Below are 13,965 nucleotides of genomic sequence, written 5' to 3'. Positions count from 1 at the left end.
CGCTAAGGATCTCCATCTGAGGGGAGAAGCCTATACAGCCCAACCACTGACGGCCGTGAAACAACGGGGCTACAATAGAAAATAAAATAAAACATGGCACAGGGACTTTTTAAAAGGAAGCCTAGTGGGTCACACGGTAGACTAGGGACGTCCCCGAAGTAAGCACACTCTGAGGTGTGGGGTGCAGTCTGTGCCCTGAAATCACTGCATTCAGCAAGCCAGTGTTACCGCTGATAGATAAATACATATGTGCTTTAAAAAAATTATATATTTCTGCATACAGAACTGGGGTACAGGCCAGAGGGGCAGGGGCAGTGAGAGGTTTCACCAGAGACAGCGGGGAGCAGAACAGGCAGATAGAAGAAGTACACTGCTGAGGGGAGCAGCGGGGAGACACCTCCCGGCGTCTGTGGGTCACCTCCGGGCGGGGATCGAACCCGCGCTGAGGGGCTGCGGCTCGCTCGCCGTGCTGGCTTTAATCCACTGCTCCACCAAGCAGGGCCAGCTTTGTTTAAGAATTAAAGCCGAGGAGGAAAATGGGCTCCGCGGGGTCTCCCCCCGGTTCGCCACTCCAGATGCTAAGGGGTGTCACAGAAACGCCACCCAGAGAGGCGAGGCCCCGCCTCAGCTCCTCGTGCCAGCGCCCGTCATCTGAGAAGCCTGCGGGCCAGGTCGGTGCCAGGTCTGGGCAAGAACGGCAGCCCAGGGTGACCCGCACCGGGAAGAGCCAGGCTGGGCGTGAGCCACCCAGGCTGAACCCGCTGGTATCCCCACTTTGCCCAGGAGGCCACGGCGGCCGGGACACCACGTGACCGGCTCCAGGAGCCGGCGGGGGCCAGATTCGAACTCGGCCTGTGGCTGGGCAGCCCGAGGGGGAACTCACCCTCCCCTTAACCCGCTTTCCAGCAGCAGCCTCAAGTGTGATTTACACCCCTGAACCGGGCTGTGTACCCCGCCCAAGCCCCCTGCCCCCATCGCCACCCCATTCCCTCCAACCCTGCCCCCCCCCAGACACCGTCACAGGTGAGCAGTGAACCCCCCACTCCTGGGGACTGAGACTTCGCACCCAAGAGCTGGTAAGATCCCAGGACCCTTCTCTTGCCCTGCAGGCACCCTCCTTCCCACCCCAGCCCCCTCCTCCTTCCCGGTGTGGCTGACCTTGGACATCAGACTGGGCCCTGGGCCCCTGCTCCCCTGAGTAAAATGGGTGGAAACTGTTTACTGTGGCTCTTATCTCCTCAGGGCGGGGCGCTTAAGTCACTCCTTGCAAGACTCCAGAAAGGCGGCCTCTATTTTCCAGTTTTAAGAAAGAGCCCAGGCTCAGAGGTGAGCCCCGAGCTGCAGGGGGACAAGGGGAGAGAGGGGGCCACAGAGGGAGGCCGGGGTGGAGGGCCTGGTGGCCTGTCGCTGGCGTGGGAAGCAAAGGAGGGCGTAGGGGAGAGAGGAGAGTCGGGCCTCTGGGGTCGCTCCTGCCCCCCCACCCCACAGCCGCTGTCAGGGCCAGGATTGAGCCCCCTGAGTGGGTGAAAGGCCCAGGGTCCCACAAGAGGAGCCGCAGCTGAACTGGAGGTGCAGGGAACCTGGGAAGACGCCCGGGGAGCCCCATCTGTGTCCCAGGGAGTCTCACGCGCTCCGTGCAGGGTTGGGAGCTGGACGCCGCGAGAGCTTCCCGACGCCTCAACCCCAAGGCGTCACCCCAGGGGGTCCAACAGCCGGACCCCCTGTGGGTCCCCCGGCAGAGCACTGGACTCCCCGGGCCCATGAGCGCCCTGCGCCCGGACACCCCTCTTGGGGCCTCCGACCCGGGGGCACCACCGCCCCACCCCCGGGGCTGTGCCGTCCGGCCCAGTGTGTGCCGGGTGCAGCAGCGGGTGGAGTATTACGCTCTGCGACACTGGCGGCGAAAAAATGGCCGGCGACGCATTTCCCCACAGGTACCCCGTCATTAAGTGACACACGCAGTAAATGGAGCCACACAAAGCCAGCACGCAGCACGGCCTGTGGCCTGTAGCCAGCACCCCATAAACACGGGCTGCGGCCGGAAGCGGCGGGTCCACCGCCAGGCCCGGAGACGGCGCGAACACTCGCGGCGGGACCAAGGGGCGAGGGCTTCGGGCACAGCTCCCGGGAGGTCTAGAAGGTCTGAAAGTCGAGGGGCATCTGGAGACCCACGGTTCCAGGATGTGTGCAGGTCCGCGGACCACGCTGTTTGGAAATCTTGGCTTTCCGCTGTCTGAAGACCTAGGGTTCCAGAATGTCTCTGTCCTGGGGTTCTAGGGTCGGTAGCCTGGTCGTCTTGCAGCCAGGCGGCTCGGGCCTCCCCTCTGCGAGGGCCTGTGGTTCAGGAACGACAGAGAGCCCGGGGTCTAGAATGACTGAGGGTCAGTGGTTCTGGAAAGTCTGCGAGGCATTTGGGGACCTGGATGCCACTGTTCTCCTGCGTGGTATCTGCAGGGAGCCGGGAGTCAGGGAATATGGTGCGTGGTCCCTGGTTTCCACACACCGGGCAGGCGCTTTCCAGAAAGGTGGCGGCTTCCCAGACAAGGAGAACTCCCAAGCGCCACTGGGTCACACGGGGTCATTCCCGCCTGCCCCGTCTCCTCGTTAATTAAACAAGTCAGGACAGACTCCAGACAATTGCCCTCCATGGTTCTCATCGAATTCCCAAAGCCTTGGGTCATCTCAGAGATGAGCTCCAGCTTCCAGAAAACAGAATCCAGATTTCAAGCCTCAGGATGCAGAACCAAGACTGCAAGAACCAGAAGACTCCAGCCCCCCATCGCTGAATTCATACCTACAGTCAAGAGTCTAGAAGTGTGAGGATCATGAAAACCAGGTTCATGTCTTCAGTCCGGTCTCATAAATGCACAAGGCAGAGCTGAAACTCCAGTCAGCCCGTGATGCAGGCCCTGGAGTGATTTGTACTCAGCGCCCAGGCTTCCAACCTCAGGTCTTAGATTCCAGGTCCCTGGCTCCAGACTCCTAGTCTGGACTTGAGGTGCAGAGGTACTTAAGTCTAGGTCTAGAGAGCGAGGCCCGTCTGTCACTCAAAGACCAGGGCCCGGGTTCCCATCCAAACTCCAGGATCAAGACTCCAACATCTGCACTGTGAACATCAGATCAGACACGCAACTCCAGACCGCCAGAGCTGGCGATCCAGAGCTGAGCATCCAGAATCTAAGAGCCAGGCCCTGGGCTCTGGATTCGAAACGAGGGTCAGACCCAAGGTCCAGACCAGAGACCCAGAGTCGGAGATCCGTGACCCAGAATCTAAAATTGTGGACCCAGAACCAGGTGCTCAGGCCCAGGTCCAGAATTCTGTCCAGAACCGAGCCTTGGTCCTAGCATCCAGCTTCTGCCCAAATTCTAGGTTACGGCACCAGCTCTGGCTCTGACTTCCGACTCTGGCTCTCTCCTCCTCCCCGCCAGGAGCTGCCCCCGGTAGGGAATTCCTCCTTGTAGACTCAGACAAAAACTTCACCCTAATAAATGCCCATTATGCACTGCCCTCCGCCCCCCCAGCCGCCTAGGCGTCCAGCCTGTAAACCCAAGTCCAGCCACGTCTCACCCCACCCCAACCTGTACCCCAGACCTGGGTGGAGCTGGAGCTTATAAATTCAGGCGCCCGGGCGCCTGCCACCCTTCGCCTGGCACCCAACTGTCCCAGATGCTGCCGGAGGATCTGGAGGGGGTAAGCTGTCTGAGACAGGAGTGGGGGGGGGAGGGGGCGCAAGCGCTGCCTCGGCCGGAAGCAGACGGGGGATTGCCGGTGTCGGGGCCAATGGCACCTACAAGGGTTCACGTGTCCCTAACTGAGGTCCACACCTGAGCCAAGAAAATGCAGGTGCCAGAAGGAGCTGGATAGGTGAGTGGGGGGCCGGGAGGGACCCGGGAGGAGGTCCCAGACAGCCCCTGCCCGCAGCCCAGAGCAGCACCCCAGTTATCAAGGCTCACATCAGCCACACCTCTCCCCTGCCTGTGCAGGGGCGCACTCCTGGGGGACTGTGCTCTGATGGAGCAGAACGGCACTGGGGGCCCCCAGGAGAGGTGGGCACTGGGCCTCAGAGGGCAGCTATAAACTCCGACGATCTCAAGACAGATATAAACCTGGACAAGCAGGAAAAGGGCCTGGATTCATCCCCAGGGCTTGCTGGGGCCTCGGGGGACCTGACCCCACCAGGGAGCCAGCCAGGCCAGTGGCCCCCCCACCAAAGAGGCCTCGCTCTGGGAGGGGGGAGGGACAGAACACTGATGGGGAATGTCAGGAAAGTTCTGGGGATGCCAGGGACCCCGAAGGGCGGAGCAGAGGCGGAGGTCGAGAAGGTCATGCAGGACTGGGCCAGACGGCAGGCAGGGGAGCTCCAGATCCTTGCGGCTGGCGCTGGGCCTCAGCCTGCAGCACTCGGGTCCCTGAGGGCTCTGAGTGGGAGGGAATGCGTCAACTCGGGTGCAGGAAGCCCCGTGGGGCAGACAGGAGGGGGAGGACCCATGAGGTCAGACGGGGGCTGAAGGGGGCCCAGGGGGCTAAGCCAGGGCTGTGCAGGGGAGGGAGACCCACGCCTCAGCTGGCATCCGCCAGGCCCACCCTCGGGCCATGGGGACGGGGGGGAGCCTGAGGCCAGGTGGGGTGCGGTGTCCCGGGGGCCTGGGCGGGCAGGAGGGTCCAGCCTCACTGGTGTCTCCTCCGCAGACGTCATCAGAGTCCTGGTCCCTCCACAATGTGGCTCCTGCTCACCTTCTCCCTCTTGCTGACGGCTGCAGGTGAGCGGGCCCCAGGGCAGGACACCCGAAAGGAGGAGGGAGGCACCCCGGCCTGCAGCACCCCAGGCCTGCATCTGGCCTCCTGCTGGCCCTTTGCCCCCACCTCAGCCGCCATGCCACCTGGGGTCTCGGCGGCCCCCAAGACTAACTTGGCCCTGGCTTAACACAGAGCTGAGTCTGGGCTCTGGGGCCAGCCCTGCCTGCTGTGTGACCTTGAGGAGGTGACCCGGCCTCTCTGGGCCTCCTCTACCGACCAGGTTTCAGGGGTGTTGGCGGGCCTGGCTCACGTTAGAATGCCAGTGGCTGAGGAGCCTCACAACGCCTCGGGCCGGGTTCCCGCCTGTGTTTCGGGGACACGGACTCTCCCCCATGGGGTTGTGAGGGCTAAGTGGGGTCTGGGAGTGGGCCTGGGGCCGGGAAGGGCCCCGGCCGGATGCGGGACCATGGCCGAGGGCTTGGTCCATGCCGGCCATCTGCGGGGGCTCCCCCGGCCCTCTGACCGCGTGCCAGGCGGCTCCCGGGTCAAGGGGACCCCTATTCAGCCTCCACCCATGGAGAAGTGAGTGCTGTGCCCTGCTGTCTGCCCCGAGCGGGGAGCCTGTGTGTTCACTCACTGCCCGCGCGACCTTCACCCCGGAGTCCCCGGGCGCCCCCCGCCCCGCTGCCAGCCTCCCCGAGGCCCTCCCGGTGCCCTCTCCGCCCCCTGCCGCCTCCTCTGGCTCGGGCTGGCCCGGGCAGCCTCTGTGGCCTGCTGCCCAGCTGACACCCTGTGTCCTTCTCCACGCATGACCTGCATTTCCTGGTCAAAGCCTTGGCCACCCGCCCTCCCTGGCCCCCACCAGGCCCGTGCCCAGTCCAGGCCTCTGGGCAGGGTGTGAGCTTTCGGTCTGCAGAGCGGATCCCGCCCGAGAGGCCGCCAGGACCCGGTGGGGACACCGTCCCCACGTGGCCAGTGCTGTGTGACATTCAGGCGTCCCCGCTTCTCCTTGTGGGTGGCACAGCTGTGTGTGCTTGTCTGCGTGTGTGTGTCCATCTCCTGTCCACTTGGCAAGGAGGCCCCCCGCTGGCCTTGAGCCCCGAGGAGCTGACCTGGCCCCGGTCTGGCGGCGGGTGGACTCATCCCCCCGGTCTCCCGCGCGTCTCTGACCTTGAACGCCCGGCCCCGGTCCGGCGCTGGCCGCCCAGATGTGGCCTAGTCTGTCCTCCATGGAGTGTCCACAGCTCAGAGTGTCCACACAGCAGCTTGGGGACGTATCACCGCTCCTCCCTGGCGGAGGCTTTTGGGGTCTGCAAATCGGCCCGAGTGACTTCAGCTGTAGCCGCCGTCAGTGCCTGAACGTCCACGGGCGTCAGGACTGGCTGCGTGAGGACATCCCATGCCCGTGTTTGAGGCGACGGCGCCTACAGGCCGCTAGAGCGCCGCTACCACACTGCCTCACACGCTCGCACACGCAAGCCCCCGCTCAGTCTCACACCAGAGGGGCAGAGGCCAGGGAAGTCAAGCCCTTGCTCACAGCACACAGGTATCACGTCTGGGCACCGCTTACCGCCCGGAGTCCGGCCGCTGTGCCACGGGCGTGCCGACGGCCCCCAGGGAGGCCCCGCCTCCCGCATCCAGGCCCTGTGTGTGTCCAGACGCCCCTGGAGACTGGACACTGGGCTCTGGACTCTGTCCAACATGTGTGGCTCACACGCGGGTGCGTCTGGGGGTGCCCAGAGGGTGACTTCCGCCTGAAGCGCTGTCCCTGAAGTGCACGGAGGAGCATCCGTGTGACCTTGTGGGGCCACGCCTGTGTCCCTGGAGGGCACGTTGCGCTCTTGGCTGAGGCGCCGGACGCTGGCGCCAAGCCTCTGTCACGGGCTCTGACGCCTGACAGGCCGGTGACCTTGAGCTTCCAAGGGGCCATCTGCCTGCGTGTGGCCGCTGTCCCGTCCCTGGGACCTGGGGGCCAGGGGCTGGCTCTGACCAGCCTCCCCCGGTCTAAGATCGGGACAGGGCAGACACTGGAAGCCAACAGCAGGAAGTCTACATAAACAACACCTGATAAAAAAGCAAAATCACGATAAAATGCCTAACGTGACCAAACACCATTCCTTCTATGAAAGAATACGTCTTCATTAAAATAAACAAATAAAGTGTAATCAAACAGCAGCTACTTTGGGGGGGCTGGCGGCTCTGTCCTCAGGGGCCCGCTGTCGCGTCTCAGCCGCCCAGAGCCAGAGCGACGGCGACAAGGTGATGCGCGGCGAGGAGTGTGAGCCGCACTCGCAGCCCTGGCAGGCGGCTGTCTTCGAGCGGGGTCGCTTCAACTGCGGCGCTTCGCTCATCTCCCCGCGCTGGGTGCTGTCGGCCGCGCACTGCCAGACCCGGTAGGGGGGCGCGCCCGGGGGTGCCGGCCGACGGGGGCGGGGTCTGAGGCGCGGAGGAAGCTTGGGGTGCGGTCCGGGCGCTTGCACCGGACGCTTGCACCGGACGCAGGGCCTCGGAGGCGGGGCTGGGGGGCTGGGGGGGCTGGTGACGGACGCACGCGGGTCCTCGAGGGGAAGGGACACCCCGGCTGCCCTGCCGCTCTCTGACCTGGTCTCTCTGCACCCGCGCCCCCCCGGGCAGCTTCATGAGCGTGCGCCTCGGAGAGCACAATCTCCGCAGGTACGAGGGCGCCGAGCAGCTGCGGACGGTCTCCCGCGCCTTCCCGCACCCCGACTACAGAGCCCGCAGCCACAACAACGACCTCATGCTGCTGCAGCTGAGCCGGGAGGTGCGCCTCTCCCCGCAAGTGCGCCCCATCACGCTGCCCACCAAGTGCCCGCGGCCCGGAGAGACGTGCGTGGTGTCCGGCTGGGGCCTGGTGTCCACCAACAGGCCCCGCGTCCCGGGAGGCCCCGGCTCCCAAGGTGCGTGAGGGGCCGCGCGGCCTGCCAGGCCCGGGCCCTCCCCGACGGCGCCGGGCGGGCGCGGGGCTGGGCGGTGGACCCCTGCGAGCCCGCTGTCCCCGCAGTGAGCCTGCCGGACACGCTGCACTGCGCCAACATCAGCGTGATCTCGGACGCGTCGTGCAGCAAGGACTACCCCGGGCACCTGATGGAAACCATGGTGTGCGCCGGCGTGAAGGGAGGCGGCACTGACTCCTGCGAGGTGAGCGCGGGGCAGGCTGGCGCGCGGGGGAGGGGAGGCGCAGAGGTCTGGGGGAGCCGCCTGGTGCGGTGGGGGTGACCTGGGGTGGGGTTGCCACTCGGAATGTCAGCGCGGCTGGGTGCTGGGGGAGCACTATGGCGGCGGGGGTTGGGGGCGCCCCAGAATGTTGCTCAGAAGACCGACAACTTGACTGGTGAGGTGCTGGGAGTGGGGAGGGCTGGGGGGAGCCGTGGGGGGCTTGGTGGAGGCGTCAGACAGCAGGGTGAGTTGCGTTGTCGGGTGGGCTCATAGGTTACGCTGACTCCACTGGTTTTTGATGAGGCTGTGACCGGCGAGGCAGAGGCTGGGGCACAGGATCCAGAAAGTTCTCTCATGCTCCCCTTTCCCCACAGGGTGACTCCGGAGGACCCCTGGTCTGTGGGGGCATCCTGCAGGGCATCGTGTCTTGGGGTGACGTCCCCTGCGACACGACCACGAAGCCCGGCGTCTACACCAAGGTCTGTCACTACTTGGAGTGGATCAAGGAAACCATGAGGAGGAACTGACCGCCCCCCACAACCCGTCCTTGAGCAGAAGCCCTGCCGCGGCCAGCACCCCGTCATCGTCCAGACAGAACTGCGCCATCCAAAGCCCAGTGTGGCCAAGGCCTTGATGTTCAGCTCACCTGTTCACCCTAAGACAACAGAGGGCTCTGATGTAAACTTCTCTCTAGGAGTGTCTGTGGATTTTTCTGGGGATGAAATGGAAGTCGGGGCTGGACACGTTCCTGTGACCGTGTCCTGGTCCCTAGGTAAGCAGAGAAGGCCTGAGGCAAGGCCCTGTTCGTCCAGCACACAAAGCCACGCGTTAGCTCTTCAGCCACTCAGCCTGGCGTCCCCTCTGTGAACCAGGCCATCATATCACGTTGTTGAGGGATTACAGGATGTGACTCCGATGACCGGACTGGAGGGCGCCTGCCCTGGGCACCTCCAGCAAAAGGCCCCGGCACACTAGACGACCAAGAACAGCTTCATGCTCTTCAAGATTTAGTTCTGGGCTTCCTGGAAGCCAGGGTGAAACGGCAAAGACCCTCGCTCCCCTAGGCAGACTCCTGACACACCAGAGGCAAGGGACACTGAAAGCCCCTTTGGCTTTACAGACGAGCTAAGAAAATAAGTTGGAAGCCAAGGGGTTTGCCACTGAGGGTACAGTATTCTCCCCAGACAACCAAAAAGGTGATTTTCAAAGTGACTGAAAGCTTCAAACATGAATCTGGTTCCTGAAATCCAAATATCTAAGTGTGGGGAAGGGAAGGTGGGGGAAACGCTCTTGACCTTGGAGGGAGTGTAGTCTTTGGTCTTGGGACACCGGAGGGCCTAACACCGAGCGCCCAGCTCTGTGGGGAAGGAGTGACCAGATTCAGAGAGGCCCACATGGTTTGGGGGGACACTGGATTCTGCAATGCCAGGGAATGTCCTGGGGATATGCCAGAATTTCAAATTCCTGGACACGGGGAGGCTAAAATTGGGGTGAGCGATACACCAATATCTCATTATAGGGACCTAGATCGCGAGACCAGGAGCGCAGACCCGAGACTGAGGCTGAGGCCCCGGTCAAGGCAGCAGAGGCCGCCCCGGATTCAGACTGCAGGGGGAGGGCCCGGCTGCCCAGCTGGCTTTTGAGCACCCCTGGGTCAGGGGCACAGCCCCTTGGGGTGCAGGCTGCTGGGCGGGGTGTGGTGGTCAGTGAGCCGGCCTCGGTTTCTCTCCGCCCACCTCCCTCCTGGCTCTGTGCCAAGCGCAAGGCCCCACAGCTGCAGGCGGGCCCCTGGCTCAGTCCCCGGGAAGGTTCCAGTTCCATCAGGCCTGCAGGACACAGGTGCTCGCTCTCCCGTGCCACGGGACACAGGTGAGGGGGAAGCCCTCCCCCAGCTGCCAGGGCTGGGCCTGGGCACCCCTGGGTGCCAGCTGCCAGGGGCGGGCCCAGGGCCCTGAGGAATTTAAAGGCTCCTCACAGAGGCTCCGCAGCTCCGAGCTCCCGCCCGCCCTGGACACCTGCGTCACCATGTGGGTCCCGGTCCTGTGCCTGGTGCTGGCCCTCGAGGGGTCTGGTGAGATTCGGGGGGCCGGTAGGAGCGGACCCCCGTTCCCTGCTTCCCTCACCTCCCCCTCTCCCACCTCCACTCCTGACCTGGGCACGGACCTCTCCTGTCCACACACTCCCCACAGCCCTCACCCCACACTCCCCACAGCCCTCACCCCACGGTGGCAGCAGCCCCTCACATCCCTGCCCCACCCGCTCCGGGATCCAGGCCCACTTGGGGTCCTCTCGGGAGCAGTCAGACAGGAATGGAGAGGGAGGCGCATCTGCAGACAAGAAGTCAGGGGTGCAGGGAGCAGCAGCTCCCATGGGGTTGGGCCCGCCCCAGGACACCCCCCTTGGACACCATTCCAGTCAGCACCCTCCCAGGACCCCTTTCCCACACACCTCTTTCTTTCACTCTTTGATCAGGAACCCCAAATTCTCCCTTCTCCCCCTTCTGGGGATCCCCACCACTTCCGAGGTCTCACTTGTCCCCTGGGGCCCTGAGCCCTCTACCCTCAAGTCTCAGAGCCCCAAATCCTACCACACCCCAGCATGGGACTCTCCCGTCCAGGTGTCAGCTCTCGCCGGCCCCCCAGTCACCCGTGCTGGCCGCCCCACCCGCTCAGGGCGCCCGGCCCCCCCCCAACACCTGTGCTTCTTCCCGCGCAGACTTTACCCTGCCCCAGAGTCCCTGTTCCTGGGCCGCACCACAGGCTTCTCCCCAACAGAGTGCCAGCACCCCAGGCACACAGCCTCCTGCCCGGTGGAACCCCCATCCTCCCTCAAGCTCCAGCCTCTCCCCTGAATGCGACTGGACCCCACCACCCCCAGGACCCCAAGTCCCTGGCTCCTCCTGCCCACCTCCCCGCCCCCTCATGAGGTTCCCAACCCCATGGGAGCTGCTGCTCCCTGCACCCCTGACTTCTTGGCTGCAGATGCGCCTCCCTCTCCATTCCTGTCTGACTGCTCCCGAGAGGACCCCAAGTGGGCCTGGATCCCGGGGACCACCCGGTCACGGTGACCCGCCAGGCCGCCCTCCTCCGGAACCCACGCCACTCGGACCCCGGCCCGCCCCAGGACACCCCCCTTGGACACCATTCCAGTCAGCACCCTCCCAGGACCCCTTTCCCACACACCTCTTTCTTTCACTCTTTGATCAGGAACCCCAAATTCTCCCTTCTCCCAGCCAGACTCTGCCTTCCGGCTGATTCCAGGGTCCCCACGTTAAACTCCCAGCCCAAATACTCCCCCTAGTATGTGGGCCTGTGTCTGCTTCCCCGTTCACTCATCCCCCATACTGAGGCCGCCCCACCCCCCAAAGCTCCCTGGTTCAGAGGCCCTGGGGGGGGCCTTTCCCTTCCAGAGAGTGTTTCTCCCTCCAAGCCACAGGCTCCTCCCCCTCGCTCAAGTCCTCAAGTCAGTTACTGGACCCACCCCACGCTGCTCCTGGGCTGCCCTGTGTGGCACCCCCACCCCCAGTCCAGGGGTCTCGCACTCTGTCAGTCACCTCTCCTGTCACCTGCAGATTCTGGGCTCTTCCGAAGCCCCTCCCCGGCCCCAGCCCTGGCCTGGGGGGGCCCCCCCACCCCCAGCCCCAGCCTTACAGCACAGCTCCCTCTTCTGGCCCCGAGGTCCCGCTGACCTGCACCCCACCCACAGGTGCGGCGCCCCACATCCAGTCTCGGGTCATCGGGGGCCGGGAGTGTGCCAGGCATTCCCAGCCCTGGCAGGTGGCCCTGTACCATTACAGCAACTTTGAGTGTGGGGGAGTCCTGGTGCACCCCCGGTGGGTGCTCACGGCCGCCCACTGCATGAGTGGGTGAGTACTGAGGCGGGGGCAGGGCTGGGAGGGGTCGTGCCCCCCGCCTGCGGGCCAGGCCTCCCGGCCACCTGGCGAGGCGGGCTGGGAGCACAGGCTGGAGCTGGTCAGGGTGCAGGACGCCACCCCCACGGCTGCCTCCCCTGGCTCCCGGAACCTCCCTCTGGCGCTGCCCTGGGCCCGGCGTCCGGCCCTGGCGCGCCTCTCAGGCTCCCGGGTCTCCCCGTCTCCGGGTCCCGTCTCCGGCCACCTCGGCCCCTCGCTGCCATCGCTGTGCTGGCTGGTCACCTCCATCTGCGCCGTCTCTCTGGGGCTCACCCCTCTCCCAGCTCCACTGGGACCACCCCGGGGAGTCTGAGGGCATCCAGAAGGGAGACCCCCAACATGTGTGTGAGGGGCCTACATGTCCCAGCCCCTCCCCGGGACCAGACCTCTCCAGGGGTCCTCTGGGGCTGGAGGGGTCCAGAGTTGGGGGTGTGTGAGGGGGGAGGGCCCTGGCCTGGGGCTGGGGCAGGCGGCCCTCTCCTGGGGACCGCCCCTGTCCTGTCTGCTCACCCCTCCTCCCTCCCCTGCACAGCTTCTTCCAGGTCTGGCTGGGGCGCCACAACCTCCTTGAGGATGAAGACGAGGCCCAGTTCGTTCCTGTCACACACAGCTTCCCACACCCCCAGTTCAACCTGAGCCTTCTAAATAAAACCTCCGTCACCCCGGGCGAGGACTACAGCCACGACATCATGCTGCTGCGCCTGGCCCAGCCCGCCGAGATCACGGAGGCCGTGCGGGTGCTGGACCTGCCCAGAGAGGCGCCGCGCGTGGGCAGCAGCTGCCGGGCGTCCGGCTGGGGCAGCGTCAACCCCTCTAACTGTACGCTGCCCGACGGCCAGCAGGGCGGCGCTACGGGAGGCTGGCAGGGGGCGGGAGGCGTGGCGGGCGGGGCCGGGTGGTTCGGCCACTCACGGTCCTCCTGGCCCAGTGTCCTACCCACAGAACCTCCAGTGTGTGGACCTCACGCTGCTGCCCAATGAGAACTGCCAGAAGGCCCACCTCCAGAAGGTGACCGGCACCATGCTGTGCGCCGGGGAGCTGGCCGGCGGCAAGGACACGTGCGTGGTGAGTCGTCCTCTCTTCGCCTGGCTCGGCGCTGGGCAGCCTGGGGCCCCCTGGCTGGCTCGCAGCTCCCACATTCAGCTCTGTCACCCCACATTACCTCCTCTGTCACCATTCACCCTCCTCCCTCGCACACACATTGACTGGGGGGTCAGGGAACGTTCTGGAAGAGCCGACCCTGAGATGAGCCCTGAGCGTGGGGTCCCACAGAGGGCCGGGCTCCTCCTCCTCACCGCCTCTGTCCTCCTGGACCGGCCCCCCCCAGAGGCTGCACCCTGAATCCCACCCCCTCGCAGGACCTGAGTCCTGAACCCCGTGATGAATCCCCCCACCTCTCCTGCCCATCGGCTCTAGAGAACTGTCTTCTCTCTCCCCATAGCGGGGGTCACCAGGACACCTGTGAACCCAGGTGTGAGAGCTGGGGCGTTGCAACAGGGCCCCCACTTGCTGGTGTCTCACCCTCCTGGATGTGTCTTAGGGCGACTCCGGGGGCCCTCTGATCTGTGACGGTGAGCTTCAAGGAATCACGTCCTGGGGCCACTTCCCGTGCGGGAAACGCCTGAAACCCAGCATCTACACCAAGGTGGTGGATTACCTGCCGTGGATCAAGGAGACCATGGCGGCCTACCCCTGAGGTTTCCCCCCCCCCCCCCCCCCCGCCTCTGTACCCGCCCAGCGAAATAAAATAGCTTCAAACCGCACCCTTCTGGCAGCCTGTAATTCACAGCATGCTCTGGTCGCGCCTCTGACCCTCCCTCCCTCCCCGCAGCCCCAGCTCTCCAAGGGTCCTGACCGCCGAGCAACTGGGCTGGGGGGAGGGCGGGCCTGGGCTCAGTGCAGACTGACTGCCAAGGCTCTGGCCCCAAAGGGCAAGGGGGTACCGGCGGCGGGTACCTGCTGCTCCACTCGAACGCCCTGGGTGGAGGGATGGGCTCCCCTGGGGTGGCTGGCGGCCATGATTTGTAGTGCGGGGGAAACCAAGAAGGGAGCGAAGGATGTTCCCGCAAGCGCAGCTGTCCTGGGGAGAGCCCGCTGCCCAGAGGGCGCCGCTCCATGAAAGGCGGGGGTGACCAAGGAG

The 13,965-nt window shown here is 65.0% G+C and overlaps 2 protein-coding genes across 2 annotated transcripts; both read left to right on the top strand.

Moving 5' to 3' along the window:
* Nucleotides 1-5,204: 5,204 nt before the first annotated feature.
* KLK15 (kallikrein-related peptidase 15) lies at nucleotides 5,205-8,466 on the top strand. The gene is made up of 6 exons (XM_012733526.1): nucleotides 5,205-5,320; nucleotides 6,639-6,778; nucleotides 6,948-7,131; nucleotides 7,373-7,656; nucleotides 7,761-7,897; nucleotides 8,290-8,466. Exons 1-6 carry the CDS (start codon nucleotides 5,205-5,207, stop codon nucleotides 8,440-8,442), a joined length of 1,014 nt encoding a protein of 337 aa, XP_012588980.1. The 3' UTR covers nucleotides 8,443-8,466.
* Nucleotides 8,467-9,894: 1,428 nt separating this feature from the next.
* On the top strand, nucleotides 9,895-13,582 carry KLK1 (kallikrein 1). The gene is made up of 5 exons (XM_004694038.2): nucleotides 9,895-9,986; nucleotides 11,621-11,780; nucleotides 12,358-12,644; nucleotides 12,754-12,890; nucleotides 13,366-13,582. Exons 1-5 carry the CDS (start codon nucleotides 9,941-9,943, stop codon nucleotides 13,519-13,521), a joined length of 786 nt encoding a protein of 261 aa, XP_004694095.1. The 5' UTR covers nucleotides 9,895-9,940; the 3' UTR covers nucleotides 13,522-13,582.
* The last annotated feature ends 383 nt before the right edge of the window (nucleotides 13,583-13,965 follow it).

Source organism: Condylura cristata, unplaced genomic scaffold, assembly GCF_000260355.1.
Source record: "Condylura cristata isolate star-nosed mole 26May11 unplaced genomic scaffold, ConCri1.0 scaffold00041, whole genome shotgun sequence".
Lineage (NCBI taxonomy): Eukaryota > Metazoa > Chordata > Mammalia > Eulipotyphla > Talpidae > Condylura > Condylura cristata.
Note: the sequence above shows the minus strand (reverse complement) of the source record. Positions and strands in the feature narration are given on the sequence as shown.